Source organism: Phyllobates terribilis, unplaced genomic scaffold, assembly GCF_046119375.1.
Source record: "Phyllobates terribilis strain yellow unplaced genomic scaffold, ASM4611937v1 Scaffold_13__5_contigs__length_258822181, whole genome shotgun sequence".
In the NCBI taxonomy this organism is placed as follows: domain Eukaryota; kingdom Metazoa; phylum Chordata; class Amphibia; order Anura; family Dendrobatidae; genus Phyllobates; species Phyllobates terribilis.
This window is the reverse complement of record NW_027362773.1, coordinates 109505548-109520841: the sequence shown is the minus strand read 5'-3', so window position 1 is coordinate 109520841 and position 15294 is coordinate 109505548. Positions and strand designations below refer to the sequence as shown.

At 44.0% G+C, this 15294-nt stretch overlaps 1 protein-coding gene across 1 annotated transcript in view; it reads right to left on the bottom strand.

Moving 5' to 3' along the window:
• The window catches only part of LOC141173867 (choline kinase alpha-like), a 32485-nt gene extending 17421 nt beyond the window's left edge, over nt 1–15064 (bottom strand). Inside the window, exons 1-2 of the mRNA XM_073658386.1 lie at nt 14620–15064; nt 6871–6979 (exon numbers count right to left, since the gene is read on the bottom strand). Coding sequence (XP_073514487.1) covers nt 6871–6979; nt 14620–14882 — 372 coding nt within the window. The 5' untranslated portion in view covers nt 14883–15064. The remainder of the gene's footprint in view (nt 1–6870; nt 6980–14619) is intronic.
• Nucleotides 15065–15294: the final 230 nt, after the last annotated feature.

Here is a 15294-nt window from a genome sequence, read left to right as displayed (position 1 = left end):
TCTATTGGACGCTTCTATAGAAAATAGATGACGTTAGCTAAAAGGACGGACAAGCTAGAAACCTGGTTTCTAAGCCGAGTTGGTATTTTATGGAGGCTTGTGCAGAACCAAAAATGAACTAAGCCAGGCTTGAATGGAGGCAGTCCTAACAATTACTTTTTAGGTATCCTTCAGGTGACCGTGATAATCGGTCAGATCTCAGATCACAATGCACGAACTGGCCGTGTGGCTCCCGACCCTGATAGCTCGGGGTTGGGAGACACGGGCAGTCCGTGCATTGCAAACCAAGATTGGACCGATTATCAGAGTCATCTGAAAGAGCCCTTATTCTATTTTAGGCCTTTCAAAAGTGGCTTGAAGCCTATAGATTTATCTGTGCTCCATGCAAAAGGACTATATAATGAAAGACAAAGCCATTCTCAAAACAACTCTCCTGAATAGGATAGAATCAAGAAAGTTTCTCATCTACAATGAAACTTCTCCAAAACACCACCCCTTTATCGAGAAGAGATTTTTCAGTTTTTGATCTTTTTGGGTGGGACTATTTTTGAACAGGGAATTTGTCGCTAGGTTTATGCTGTCTGACCTTGTGTATCCCCCAGCGTAAATGCAGTTTGAGTGATAATCTGTCTAAAGAGGCCACCGATCACCCAACAAACGAGCAAGACGTCTGTTCAGCGGGTGAAATGATTTTTAAGCAAGCTTAAAAAAGAAAAATTTTTGGGGCAACACGTTCTGTGTACATGACATGTGCTGCCGAGAATAATGGCATTCTACGAGCACAAAACAATCTATTAATCATTCGGTGCACATGGGGAGTGGGGTCTGAACACACTATTAAATGACAACCGATGGGCTAGTATGTAGCCAATTGGCATTTGCTTAATAGGAGCGTTCGGCAAGAGGAAATTACTTTGTCATAAAATCTCACTTTATCAGCCAAAATGGGAGGCCCAGCACTGGTATTAAAGAGCAGCTAATGGGCAAAGGGAATAGGTGGCCACTGAAAGGCGAGGGGAGCCAGGAGCCCATAAATATCAAGGATGTGGGCGCACACAATGGAAGAGACTCCAGTCCAAGTCTCCAATTGCCAGATCTGTAGAGTTGTAAGATACCGTCCTGACTCCTACTTTACCAACACTCCCGACTCCGGCATTCAACTCCTTCATAAATGGTCAGCAGGTTTACTGGAGTAAAATGGTATCACTAGATCGTTGATTTTTGATAAATAGGGGCCTTAGATTGATCGAACGTAAAACATTTATATTCTGAAAATTCCCAAACTTTTCTAAATTCCTATGAAAGTTAATTACACAATATTAATAACTGAAAAATTATATTTAGTTTTATTATTATTTTATTTTTAAACTGGAGTCATGTCTGCACTCCAACTCCTCAAGCCCTGCCCACTGCACCTGATGAAGGATTTTATGGCAGCGAAACCAGATCAGGCAGCATAAACTTGTGGACATGTTCCTTTAAAAGTTGTTCTGAGAAGTTTCACTGTACTATATATAAAGTTTAGGGCCATATTTACATTTTTGGTCACTCATTTGGGCCATTTTTATTTAATTTTATTTATTATACAGATTTCCATTACAGTCCCATCATATACACGTTAAGGAATAAGACGCCATTTTCACAGTCGTGAGTTTGTACTAATAGCCATAAGGCCTGGATTAAATTTGTAAAAAGAAATTTCTAATTTAGGAGCTATTAAAACAGAGAATTGCCTCGTTAGTTCATTTCGGCCTTGAGGCACAGCTAGTCCATAAAGCATATATAAAAGAACAGACTGATGCATGCATAATATATCATTGCATAGGAAATTAATGAAAAAAAAGCTTAAAACATAATGCTCTGACTCTGAGGTTGCATACTATACCGTGGATCGTGTCTGTCACCTGGAAACCAGAGTGTGCAAGGCACGATGGCATGGGTACGCCTGCAGCAAAGAACACATGCACATACAACTAAAGAGGTATAACACCCTGCCCCAGCAATGATTAGTCTCCACCCGCAAAACCCACCCAACAAACACCTGGAAATAATGCCAGAAAACCAAGCTACAAGTGGTCATTTTTAATTTTTTTTAAACACTGGCATTTAATAATGCACAATATACTGTGCCACTTTCGAACATTAGTAGAAAATTAGTATAATAGCAATAATATAATAATTTCCAACACCTCAACTTAAACATAAAACTGTGTTCAACATTATACCAAGCAATAAAAAATCTGCTAGATACAGTGGTGTGAAAAAGTGTTTGCCCCTTTCTGATTTCTTATTCTTTTGCATGTTTGTCACACTTAAATGTTTCAGATCACAAAACAAATGTAAATATTAGACAAACATAACACAAGGAAACACAAAATGCAGATTTTAAATGAATGTCTTTATTAAGCGAAAAAGAAATCCAAACCTACAGGGTCCTTGTAGTCTCAAAGCTTTAGTAATGGCTTTATAACCTTTTTCGAGACTGATAGATTTCAATTACCTTGTTTCTCATTTGTTCCTGAACTTCTTTGGATTGCAGCATGATGTCTAGCTTTTGAAGATCTTTTGCTCTACTTCACTTTGTAACCCAGGTCCTACTTAAGTGATTTTTTGATTGAGAACAGGTGTGGCAGTAATCAGGCCTGTGTGTGGCTAGTGAAATTGAACTCAGCTTCCCAAAGATGTGATAAACCACAGTTAATTTATGTTTAAGGGGGATGAGGAATCAATTTTTCACACAGGGCCCCGTAGGTTTGGATTTCTTTTTCCCTTAATAAAGATCTTCATTTAAAAACTACATTTTGTGTTTACTGGTGTTATCTTTGTATAATATTTAAATTTGTTTTGTGATCTGAAACATTTAAGTGTGACAAACCTGCAAAAGAATAAGAAATCAGGAAGGGGACAAACACTTTCACACCACTGTATATGAAAATAAATAAAACTACTTAGGGCTTTCATACTATCAAGAGTAAAGTTGAGCATTACCAGCCACAACAGTTTTCATCACCAGGTTTCTTGATATAAAAAGATCTAGTCCGTAGTCTTTATACCTAATTCCTAGTGTGAAAGAAAAATAGATATTTGCCCGGCATCTCAAGTAGAAAAGGACATTGTCATCCTTCATTTTTTTTCCCCCACAGGTCTCTTAAACAAGTCGGCTGCCATGCTTCTACGGGAGAACAGGACAGCCATTTTTTTTTTTTTAAATGGTGTTGAAAACAGTAAAACTTGTTAGGTAGACGTGAAGCCAACAAAAAAAAAATCAAAAAATTGAATGTGCATGGTTTACTTAGATAGTTTGGTATTAACCCAAATTATATGGCATAAGCAAAAGAAACTTCAGCATTAAAATAAAAAAAAAGAAAAGCAAATGGGCAGAGGATAGGATTATGTTTTCGGTGTTGCCGAATATTTACTCTAGAACTTGTTTATCGAGTCGGCATGGTGCATAATACACCAGAGCAGGACATCAGAGGAGGCGGCGGAATGCGGTGGCTGTAGAACACGAGAACTTTACGTCACTTTATTTTAACTTTTTGAAATTCAAATTTTCAAAATATTTACCATAAAGGTCTTGGGGAAACAGTCACCAGATCTAGATCAGCGGTTCCTAACCGGTAGCTTGTGAGCAGCATGTGACTCTTAAGCCACTGGAGTTTAGCTCCCCAAATGTTGGCAGTTACATATAGTTTGTATATATACATTGATATGCACTAGGGACAAGGTGGTCCTTTGTGTGGCCAAGCGGTGCAGTGCCCCCTCCTCCCACCTACTTGCTTTCCATCTCTTTACCCTTGTGAAGAAAAAAACTGTCAATCAAGAAAGAGAAAGGCGGAGACTACTGCATAATCAGTAGGTAAAAGTTGCACCGAACTGTTTGACAAGGGCCTATGCATGGTTTGAACAGTCATTTTGTGCTGACAGACTCCATACAAATTATATCCAAGTGATAGTTTTGACTTTAATAGTTTTTTTTTTCTTCTTTTAAAAAGGGGTTGTCTGGTAATTTTTTTTTTTTTTTTTTTTAAGGGATCAGACTGGTTAAAGTAAAAAATTTAATGCCAGGGTACCCCCCCCCCCCCCTCGGCTTTATTTTATATATGTATGTAACTTTTTTCATATGTATAGAACACCCTGGCGTTAATTGTGCTTTAATAAAATAGATACTAAATAATAAAATATAAACTAAAATACTACAAAATAAAATATGTTATATTTAATTTTATTACTTTATTTAATAAAAAAATATAATATAAATACATAAAAAATACTATTTTTATATAATAGAAATAATAATGTAAATACTTATAGTAAATATTTGTTATTCATTTTTTATTATTAATCTCATTAAACGACTGCAGCGCCTGTTCCATTGCTTGCCCTGTCTGCACTTGTCTCTACTTCATGGTGCTGCTTTGAAATGACTGATCATCCAATCACTGACCTCAGCGGTGACACGCCTCAGCCAAATGGGCGGAAAGGCCTGCTTAGCCAATCACTGGCCTCAGCCAAATTGGCTGAGAAAGAATTTCTGCCCATCAGTGGCTGAGGCGTGTCACCGTTGAGACCAGTGATTGGCTAAGCAGGAGCTGAGGGAGGTGGGGGAAGTAATTAATATTACTTTTTTATCCTCTCTGAGAACTTTTAAAAATTAAGTTCATTCACAGGGTAACACCTTTAAAAATATTAGGGCGGTTTAACAACTGTCTCACAACCTAAAAACAAGTTGGGAACGTCTGATCTAGATCATGGCTGACCTTATGTCACCCATCTAATGAATGATATTTGGACATGTAGCCACCATTCACCGAAATTGCATAACTTTTATAGCATGAGTGACTCGTCCTCACACTTCTTTTTTAATGGCAGGTCAGAGCTCAAAGTCAATGTCCGAGAACCCACAAAGACAATGACAGATAACCGGGCAGGCATTGATTTCTACGGCTGTACCTGGGCGTGTTACTGAAGGGAATGATTCAAGTGCAGACGGCTGATTAACCCCGGTAGGAATTTTACTGACGGTATCAAAGTCCGGGCCACATGGCTCTCTTGGTTTGGACTTTGATTATGACCGACTGGGGAAAGAACCTATCGGTAAATAAGAGAAGCTGCCAATGTCAATAACCTTAAAAGCTTCTCACGTCAAAACAGAAAATCGACTAATGGGTTTACAAAGCCAAATGTGATTATTTAATAAATCATTTATAAACCCAAGTCTAAATATTGCAGAATCCAATTGACTCCTTTACCGACCATATAGAAGATTATTAATGGATTGGACAACCATGTACCGCTAGGAGATAAGGGGCGGATGGATGACTCATGGGCTCTTATAAACTCATCCACGTGTTGTCCACATTTGGTGGAACATCAACCTTCTCTATTGTAAAGGAAATCTCTTCAACTTACCCGTAAGATACAAAGGCTTAGTGGGGGGGCATTTACCTCTAAACCTGGTGGCATGACCAATCTACGGTCTCCAGCCATTTCTTCAGAATTACAACGCCGACCATCAGCTGGAAACACTGAATCTGAAAAGCACACAATGATCACCTCTGCCAACGATTGTTAACAAAAGATCGTCTGACCATATAGCAAATGCAGCTTTTTTTTTTTTTTATTATTATTTAAGGGATCCTGACATGAGATTCATCAGGCAGCATGAATCCAAGGTTCATGTTTTACTCCGAAACGTTGCAGTGTTTCAGAAAAATATATATTTTAGAAAGCCGTCCAGGGACAATGCGACTCGGATGATTAGCTGCGTTTGAGTAAAACCTATAGCCAGTCTCGGATTCAGCATGAACCTCTCATCAGGTTTCCTTTAAATTACAGCCCATCATAAATGTATGAAGCCTCAGGATACAGAAAACCTCCGATATGTTGGATGTTTTGAGCACAGAGACCTCCTCACAATCTGCTAGAATTTGGCTGTCTAAAAAGGGTCCTGTGAGACATTGGTGCGACATGGCTTGGATTAGTGGGGTTCTAATTTTGAATAACACTAAAAGAAAAGTGCCAGCTCTTAGTCCTCGTCAGCTCTTTATTTAGGCAACCATTATATACTATGGCCATCCATGCAAATTCTGTAGAAAGCAGAAGTGGCACCAACAGCAGAAGATATGGCGCCAACAGCAGAAGATATGGCAAGATGTTTTACTACACCAATTCCCTTTAGTTATAGAGATTGGCAGGGATTAGAGGTTGAGTGAGCTTTGCTCAGACATTGTGCTTTCATCAGTGTCTAAACCCCTTTAATTGATCGACTAAAGAGCCCAGGCTATTCCATTCCATTTGCTTTTTTTGGAATTCCTTTAAAGAGCTGAAGACTGTCCGTAAAATATAAAATGTCTCTTGCCTGTCAGGATTACAGCACAAAGAAGTCGTCAGAAGCCGAAGCTGGTCATCAATCTATCAAGCACTTTAGTAACTTCACTCTAGTGAAAGTTGGGGGGTCTTGGAGCCCAGATGGGGACAAAGAAAAAATGTTGACATATCAGAAGTTTCCTATAACTAGAAGTAAAGTGCATGAATTGCCCGGTCTAACGATCGTGCTGCATTGGATAAGCCATTGCTTATCTGGGGGTGGATGAAGAATTGGGATAGGATATTGGGGTCAGGATTCGCAGCAGTGAAAAAAACATACTTCTGTTGGCTACCAGAAATTTCTGATAAATCAAGGTGCAATAATGTCCGAGAAGATTTCACTTTGTATAAAGACTGCTCAAGATGTACAAATCGGAAAGAACACGAATAGCAAATGTTTAAAGTCTGCTTAATGTCCTTCTGGTGATATTGGCAAAATAGACACTAATAGGATAAATAACACGACACAAAATGCACAACTTATCTGACGATTTCACCCACCTGCAAGATGGCGCCGTATATCCGCAGAAGAATACTCCGGGGCTCATTGCCCACACAGATCACATCTTCTGGCAATGAGCAATGAAACAGCATGTTACTGAGGCCACCGCTAAAGTAAAAAGGAGACAATCGGGTTACACAAGGGGGCTGAATATTGTCTTATACTAAAGATACTCATACAACCTTTGATCAGCCAACTACTATTCCTCCAACCCCTCATTCGGTCTTTCACTGAGAGCTCATGTGTTGTCAGTGGGAAAAGTCGAGAACAAAAATGGGGAGATACAACATTCCAGGTCCTTCAAGAGGTCTCCATACCCATAAAACAGCCGGCCAGTCCCATCAATACTGGCAGACTCAGCTGAATTTTCACCAATATGCAAGCGGGCCCTTAAAGGTGGTTAACTGGTCATCAGATATTAGCGACCTCGCTCTTATTCTCTGCTGTCAGATACTGAAGATCAGTTCCTCTAACAGAAGCTGATCTTCAGCCTCCAGCAGCAGCCATAACCCAATAACAAGCTGCGGATTGCAGTTCTGTTCAATGTGTTTACATTAACAGCCTGTGTCAGCTGATTGGTGGGGGAAGAGGGTGTCCGGACCCCCACTGATCCAATATGGATGACCATCAGGTATTGATAACCTGCCAACCCCTTTAAGGCTTGGTTCACACTTAAAAGTGGCATAAAGTTCTGAATTTCAACATTAAGAATAAAATATTTTGGGGGAACCTGAAAAGTTTTTTTTTGTTTTTTAATCAGGAGTCATGGATTTTATAAATTGAAGCCACATTGTTAATATGAACATACATTATACCTTCATCCAATTAATTTCCAGTTTACTTGTTAAATATGAATAAAAACAGGCTGTAAGTTTCAACACATTCAAAGACATGTTCTTAAGATGTAGATCGGACACTTGTCAAATAATTTAACATAAGTACGTCCCAGACTTTACATAGTAATCTACCGAGGGGAAAAAAATAGAAAGGGTTTTTCTTAAACTAAATTGACATTACCATATACCAGATTTTCAAAAATTAACTTTTTTTTAACCCAGTAAAAAGAAATATAACCCAAGGTTTGGTATATAAAAGTGAAATCTTTTATTAGATATATTAAAAATTATTAAAAGCAGAAAAGGTTCTTGCACAGGAGGGGCACCAAATACCAAAATGTATATGCCTTGTACATTAATGGATTATCAAAGCAGGTTATAAAGCACTTTTAGAGTAGATCATGCATTACATCCGATGTCCATTGTCCTCGACCCCGGCATACAGAATCAAAAGGTCATAGTTTTAAGGGTTACATTTGTGCATGCAATTTGATGTTATAGGAGAGTTTTTTTTCCAGCTAGGAGATGTTGTAACTATAGTGTGGCGAGAGTATTTGGCTCCCTCACCAGAAGAAGCTGGACGAAACGCGCGTCAGGGCAAAGGGACGGAGCCAAATACTCTCGCCACACTATAGTTACAACATCTAGCAGGTACAAAAAAAACCCTTTCCTATAACATCAAATTGCATGCACTAATGTTACCACTATGACGTTTTGATGCTGTATGCACCTTTTCCATGAGTCAACCTAGGACTCTATAGTTATTAGCACAAATACACTTTATTGGAAATGAGATTATTATCTCTCCTATGATGTGCAGGTTTACCTAGACAGAAGCACTGTCACTTTATTTACGATTTATCTTTAGTTCATGTTCACTTGAGCAAATCAATCATAAAATATATCTTTTTTGTTAATGTGTACTACTTTTAATAGGATTAGGACAATGCTCCCCATGCTAGCGGAAACATGCAGTCATCCGATCCAATTTATACCCATTGTTTTTGAAGATTTATAATACTATAAATACATATATTCTATATACATCATATTTTATATGAAACCCTATATGAATGAATCCGGATTTCTGCTGCTCCACAATATCGAGGTAGATGAGTGAGCGCAAAACACTACACCCAGTCTTTTCATTATAATATCTGTGCATTGAATTATGGTCAAGGACAATGGAAATCGGATATAATGCATGTATCACTCCCTTCACTTGTAAGGGAAATAAGAAAGTAGATGGGATCTACTCTAAAAGTGGTATAACCTGCTATGATATTCTTTTAATGTACAAGGCATGGACTTTTTTGGTATTTGGTGTCCCTCCAGTGTAAGTTTTTAATAATTTGTAATAAAAAAGTTAACTTTTATATGCCAGCCCTTGGGTTAGATTTCTTTTTACTGGGTTAAAAAAGTTAATTTTTGAAAATCTGGTATATAGTAATGTCACTTGTTAAATAGTGTAATAATATATTGAATTAAGTTCTGATATAAAAGTACCGATTTTATGAATAAACATAAGTGGATCACTTCTCATCTGTGCTTGAAGTAAAAGGTGTAGTTAAGATACCTATAAAAAGGGAAAATGTCATCAAGGTCTTTGCTACAAGAGTCAACTTGACCATTGAGAAGAATTAAACTACTGTTCACGTCGAACACTGACATAACTGGGGAAACGCTTTGAATAAAGTAGTGTTGTCAAAACAGCAAACTGGCCCAGGATCTGAGTAACTGCAACCAAGCTGACGGAGGAAGCAGCATACGAGCGATTACAGCTGCCATGGTCATTGTACAGTTAGAGCCCCTGCATTGCCCCAATTACTGGAAGCGAGCGGCTGCAGGGAAGATATAACCTCAATTTCTCCCTGGAGCTGCTGATTCAGTAGAGGGCAGAATTTTAACACTTTTTTTTGCAAATTAATCCCATATCTCCAGGCAAAAAGCATTCTTTTTTTTTGGACCTGACAGGTTCCCTTTAAACCCAAGTAAAAAAGGCAGTGGGCCAGTTCCTATAGGGCGTTATCATCCAGCATTCAGACACTACGGTTTTATTCATTATTGTTCCTGGTCACAAGTGGTTACAGTTCTGGTATGCTTTGCATTCAGATCTAACCTGGGCAATACCTGAAATAACTGGAATGACTTGCTCCTGGAGCCTTTTGCACACAATAGGCACGCCATTTAGCCCTTTTTGATGAGTGCGCGCTACAATAAAGACCCAGAGTCAAAAAGTGGGGGAGATTTTCCTGTGCAAACACAGAGACTTCGTCATGATAGTAACTAATTAATCTGCTCACCACGTGGGATTACTCCGGCTGTACTCAGAATTAGCAGCACTACCGACCTGTACACAAATCGGGTCACTGGGATCTTCTGTAGGGCTGACACTCTTATTTAGCAGTGGATGAAATAAATCTGTTGGTAAACACTAGTCACTGCTGGCTTTTAGTAACCAATCAATCCATGGTCTGTAGAAAGCCATCTCCTGGAGAAATCCGAGCACAACCATGAGGACTCATCACAGGTCGGCTACGCCCCAAACATTCAATGCAAACAGTGTTTGCTGAAAATGTAAATGTGTAACGTGCAGGGCCGGTCTACAAGGTCACTTCTGTTTTCCTAAAGGAGAACTACACAGAGCAACTGCAAAAGGAAAGTTAGAAGAGGAACTCTAACAAAGGGGATTTTCCCCCCACGAGCAGATTGGGAACTGATGCCTAGTAAGTGAGGAACTGGACTTTCTACAGCAGGGAGGTGGCCAAGCCTGTAAGTGGCAGCTAAAGCTTAGGCCATGTTCACACGAGCAAAAAACGGACAGCACTGGGACCGATGTTATCCAATGAGGCAGTGCAGACTAGTGATTATTTTCACCGACCAAATTGGTGGGTAAAGAAAAAAAAAAGTTGCCAGAACCCATCGCAGCTATCAACGGGTTCTGGAGACAGTCTAATACGTCTTGGTGCCCCGGACAATTTATTGTTGGGGGAAGCATGGATCCGGTATGGCCAATTTCAGACTGATGAGATGTCTGCCGGAGATAAGCCACCGGTGGAAAAGTCTGAGGACCGCTCTCTACTAGAGAACTCTGGAGCGCTCGGCCAAAAGAGCGCTCCTGCATATGGCCGAGATGGCTACCGCCAAACAATCATTCTGCCGACAGACATCTAATGTGTATGCCTAAGAGGCTGTCCGGGACTAACATTGATCAAAGGATCAGTGGGCGTGTGACACCCAGTGCCCCCACTGGTCAGCGGCAGCAGGAACTGCACAGCATAGCTCCATCAACTGTATAGTGGCTGCAGTCAGGAACTGCACATGCGCCCCCTATTCAAATCATTAGTGGGCGGCTGTGCAGTACCCAGCCGCAGCCACTATTCTGCAGACGGTCCGCAACTGAACAGTTTCAGCCACCGCAGACACCAGGAAAAGCTGGCTGGCGGGGGGGGGGGGGGGGGGGGGGGGTCGCATCCCCACCGATCAGACATTGATGACCTATCCTAAGGATATATCATCAATGTTACAGTTCTGGACAACCTCTTTAATGGCTATTTACATCTTTAGAGGTTATCACTTTAACCATAGGATAAGAGAAAACTTCCTGTCTGGTGGGGGCTTGACTTCTAGATACCCACTGAATAAGAGAAAGAAGCAGACGCTGAACTTATGAGCCACCGTTCCATTCATTCTCTATGGGACGGCTGGAAAAAATGCAGGGCGCTTAACTCGGCAATCTCCGATAATCCCACGGAGAATAAACGGAGCAAGGAGGATGCACATGTCCAGACAATGCTTCATTCAGCCAGGGCTCTGCAGAATCCCTTCCTCAGTCTATCGGATCCCCAATCGGCAAGTCATCACTACAGATTGGCAAGCGAAAACAAAAAAATAACTTTGGCAAAAAAACACGCCCGTCCTATGACTGGTACATACGGTAGCCAAAATACCCTATACAATATAATGGGATCTGTTTGTTTTTTGATTGGGCGGCTGACATTTTACCAGCTTACTGACCGTGCAACGGAGCCTCCAACACAAAATGAGCCTTGCTGTGCGGCCGGTGCGTCTGAAAGGAGTCCTGTGATCTGCATAATATGAGGCTGACCCCCTCCAGGAAAAGACTGGCAGGTTTATAGCACTGAGTAGTGATAAAGACTAACCTTTTATTCATTGGAAAGGCGCAGGGTGAGCATACAGATCAGAAAAGACTACAATGACTCAGATAACAGCACAAAAAAAAGTGAAATTCATCGCTAAGTTAACATTGCACAAGTCAGTGACTCATGTCAGGTCATATTAATCCTCTTGTGGGAGATAACTTGTGACAAGTCATCAAGACCGTGTGATGAGAGTCGTGATAACCTTTGCTGCATCTATCATTGGACTCCTTGCCGAAACGCTGCCCGTGCGCTGGACATTCACCATGTGTAGGGTCTCAATGACATCACGTTGCAGGTGCAATTCAGACCCGTGGTGTTACACAACAGGTGACCGGCCGCCCAGGAAGACAAGAAGTACTAGAAGTTGAATTAAGTGTTACTCTAATGTCTCGTTGTCTGTACAAGTCCCCCCTGAATAAAAGTGGTGACGAATATGTTGGTGCTATAGAAATAAAATTCTTCTTCTTCATGTATCCCACTAAGAGAAGGGTGAGAACGCGGGACTTTTCCATTACCTGGACAAGCACAGACATTAATAGTGGTGGCATTCAGATAGTGGAAAAGTACCGAAACTCTAACAATCCACCAGATAATAGTATGCGTCACCGTATGGTGATCACCAATCACATCGGTCTTCTGAATTAGGGAACTGTCTGATATATTTTGTCCATTAACCCTTTACATGATTACTGGAGCAGAACGAACAACAGTCACACTCAGCAGAAAGGATCCAATGCTACCAAGACCAACTGTAAGGCCGGCCATCTTTGCCGACTCGCCCATACCCAGCAGATCAATGATAGGCACTCCGAAGTCAGACATGCACAATTGACACCTCCTGACCAGTCGTCCGGCACCCCCATACACATTAAGACAGTTGGCCGAACCCGTTGATATCAGCAGGTTCAGCTAACCTTAATCTAACGTGTATCAGGGACTAACGACTGCACACAGAATATTTTATTGCATTCAAAACCTGCTTCTGGAAACACTACTTTTTTGGGGAGTTTTTGGAGAACTTTAGATTTTTTCAAAATGAGGATGAGTGGAACAAAGCATCTCCGTAGGAGAGCAGCCGGCCCAGTCACTAGAGGGGGGCCGCGCTACAGGGGGGCGGCAGCCGCACTCTCCGGAGGGGGGCCGCGCTACAGGGGGGCGGCAGCCGCACTCTCCGGAGGGGGGCCGCGCTACAGGGGGGCGGCAGCCGCACTCTCCGGAGGGGGGCCGCGCTACAGGGAGCTGAAGTCACAGTCTCCGTAGGGGGCAGCGCTACAGCGAGCTGCAGTCTCCGTAGGGGGCAGCACTACAGCGAGCTGCAGTCTCAGGAGGGGGCAGCACTACAGGGAGCTGCAGTCACAGTCTCAGGAGGGGGCAGCACTACAGGGAGCTGCAGTCACAGTCTCAGGAGGGGGCAGCACTACAGGGAGCTGCAGTCACAGTCTCAGGAGGGGGCAGCACTACAGGGAGCTGCAGTCACAGTCTCAGGAGGGGGCAGCACTACAGGGAGCTGCAGTCACAGTCTCAGGAGGGGGCAGCACTACAGGGAGCTGCAGTCACAGTCTCAGGAGGGGGCAGCACTACAGGGAGCTGCAGTCACAGTCTCAGGAGGGGGCAGCACTACAGGGAGCTGCAGTCACAGTCTCAGGAGGGGGCAGCACTACAGGGAGCTGCAGTCACAGTCTCAGGAGGGGGCAGCACTACAGGGAGCTGCAGTCACAGTCTCAGGAGGGGGCAGCACTACAGGGAGCTGCAGTCACAGTCTCAGGAGGGGGCAGCACTACAGGGAGCTGCAGTCACAGTCTCAGGAGGGGGCAGCACTACAGGGAGCTGCAGTCACAGTCTCAGGAGGGGGCAGCACTACAGGGAGCTGCAGTCACAGTCTCAGGAGGGGGCAGCACTACAGGGAGCTGCAGTCACAGTCTCAGGAGGGGGCAGCACTACAGGGAGCTGCAGTCACAGTCTCAGGAGGGGGCAGCACTACAGGGAGCTGCAGTCACAGTCTCAGGAGGGGGCAGCACTACAGGGAGCTGCAGTCACAGTCTCAGGAGGGGGCAGCACTACAGGGAGCTGCAGTCACAGTCTCAGGAGGGGGCAGCACTACAGGGAGCTGCAGTCACAGTCTCAGGAGGGGGCAGCACTACAGGGAGCTGCAGTCACAGTCTCAGGAGGGGGCAGCACTACAGGGAGCTGCAGTCACAGTCTCAGGAGGGGGCAGCACTACAGGGAGCTGCAGTCACAGTCTCAGGAGGGGGCAGCACTACAGGGAGCTGCAGTCACAGTCTCAGGAGGGGGCAGCACTACAGGGAGCTGCAGTCACAGTCTCAGGAGGGGGCAGCACTACAGGGAGCTGCAGTCACAGTCTCAGGAGGGGGCAGCACTACAGGGAGCTGCAGTCACAGTCTCAGGAGGGGGCAGCACTACAGGGAGCTGCAGTCACAGTCTCAGGAGGGGGCAGCACTACAGGGAGCTGCAGTCACAGTCTCAGGAGGGGGCAGCACTACAGGGAGCTGCAGTCACAGTCTCAGGAGGGGGCAGCACTACAGGGAGCTGCAGTCACAGTCTCAGGAGGGGGCAGCACTACAGGGAGCTGCAGTCACAGTCTCAGGAGGGGGCAGCACTACAGGGAGCTGCAGTCACAGTCTCAGGAGGGGGCAGCACTACAGGGAGCTGCAGTCACAGTCTCAGGAGGGGGCAGCACTACAGGGAGCTGGCCGCAGTGATCCCCGCCGCCGGCCTCAGCACCACCCACCGTATAACGCTGATCTGGAAGCGCTCCTCCTCCAGACGCCTCCACGCCCCTGGCAGGAACTCCTTGCACCAGCGGTAAGCCTTGCGCCTGGTGCGGGGCTCGGGCTCGTCCTCCTTGGCCCGGCTGTTCTCCTCGTCCTTGTCTCGGGGTTCCGCCACCACGGACTCCGCGAGTCTCTGGTTTGTCACCAGTCCCCCGGCCGAGCTGATCAGTAACCCCAGAGAGCTCGGCTGCTCCTCCGCGCAGGAGAATTTCGTCTTCATCCTGGTAGAAATATAAGAGAAATATACAAATGTCCCCGAATGGCTGATAGAGAACGGAGCGGTAACGGCGGAGTGTGCACGGGGCTCGGTCACAGTACAAAACACTTTATAACGGGAGCTGAACCGCGCTCTTCACTACTAGCTCTCGTATAACAAGTCATTCAGCGGAGAGCTCCCTTATATAGACTCGGTGCGTGACGTCACAAAGCCTCCTCTCAGGGCTCCTCCCACCAGCGCTGCCTTGTGATCAGCGCCCGCAGTCCGGGTCCTGGGAGCAGCGCGAGCTCGTGGTTGCCCTGGTGACACGTGCGGCCGCCGCAGGTATTACACCCCGAGACAGTTTAGTCACAGCTGCAGTTTCTATGGTTACAGACACACGTCTGCCAAGAAGCTGTGTGGCTACAGCCCAGAC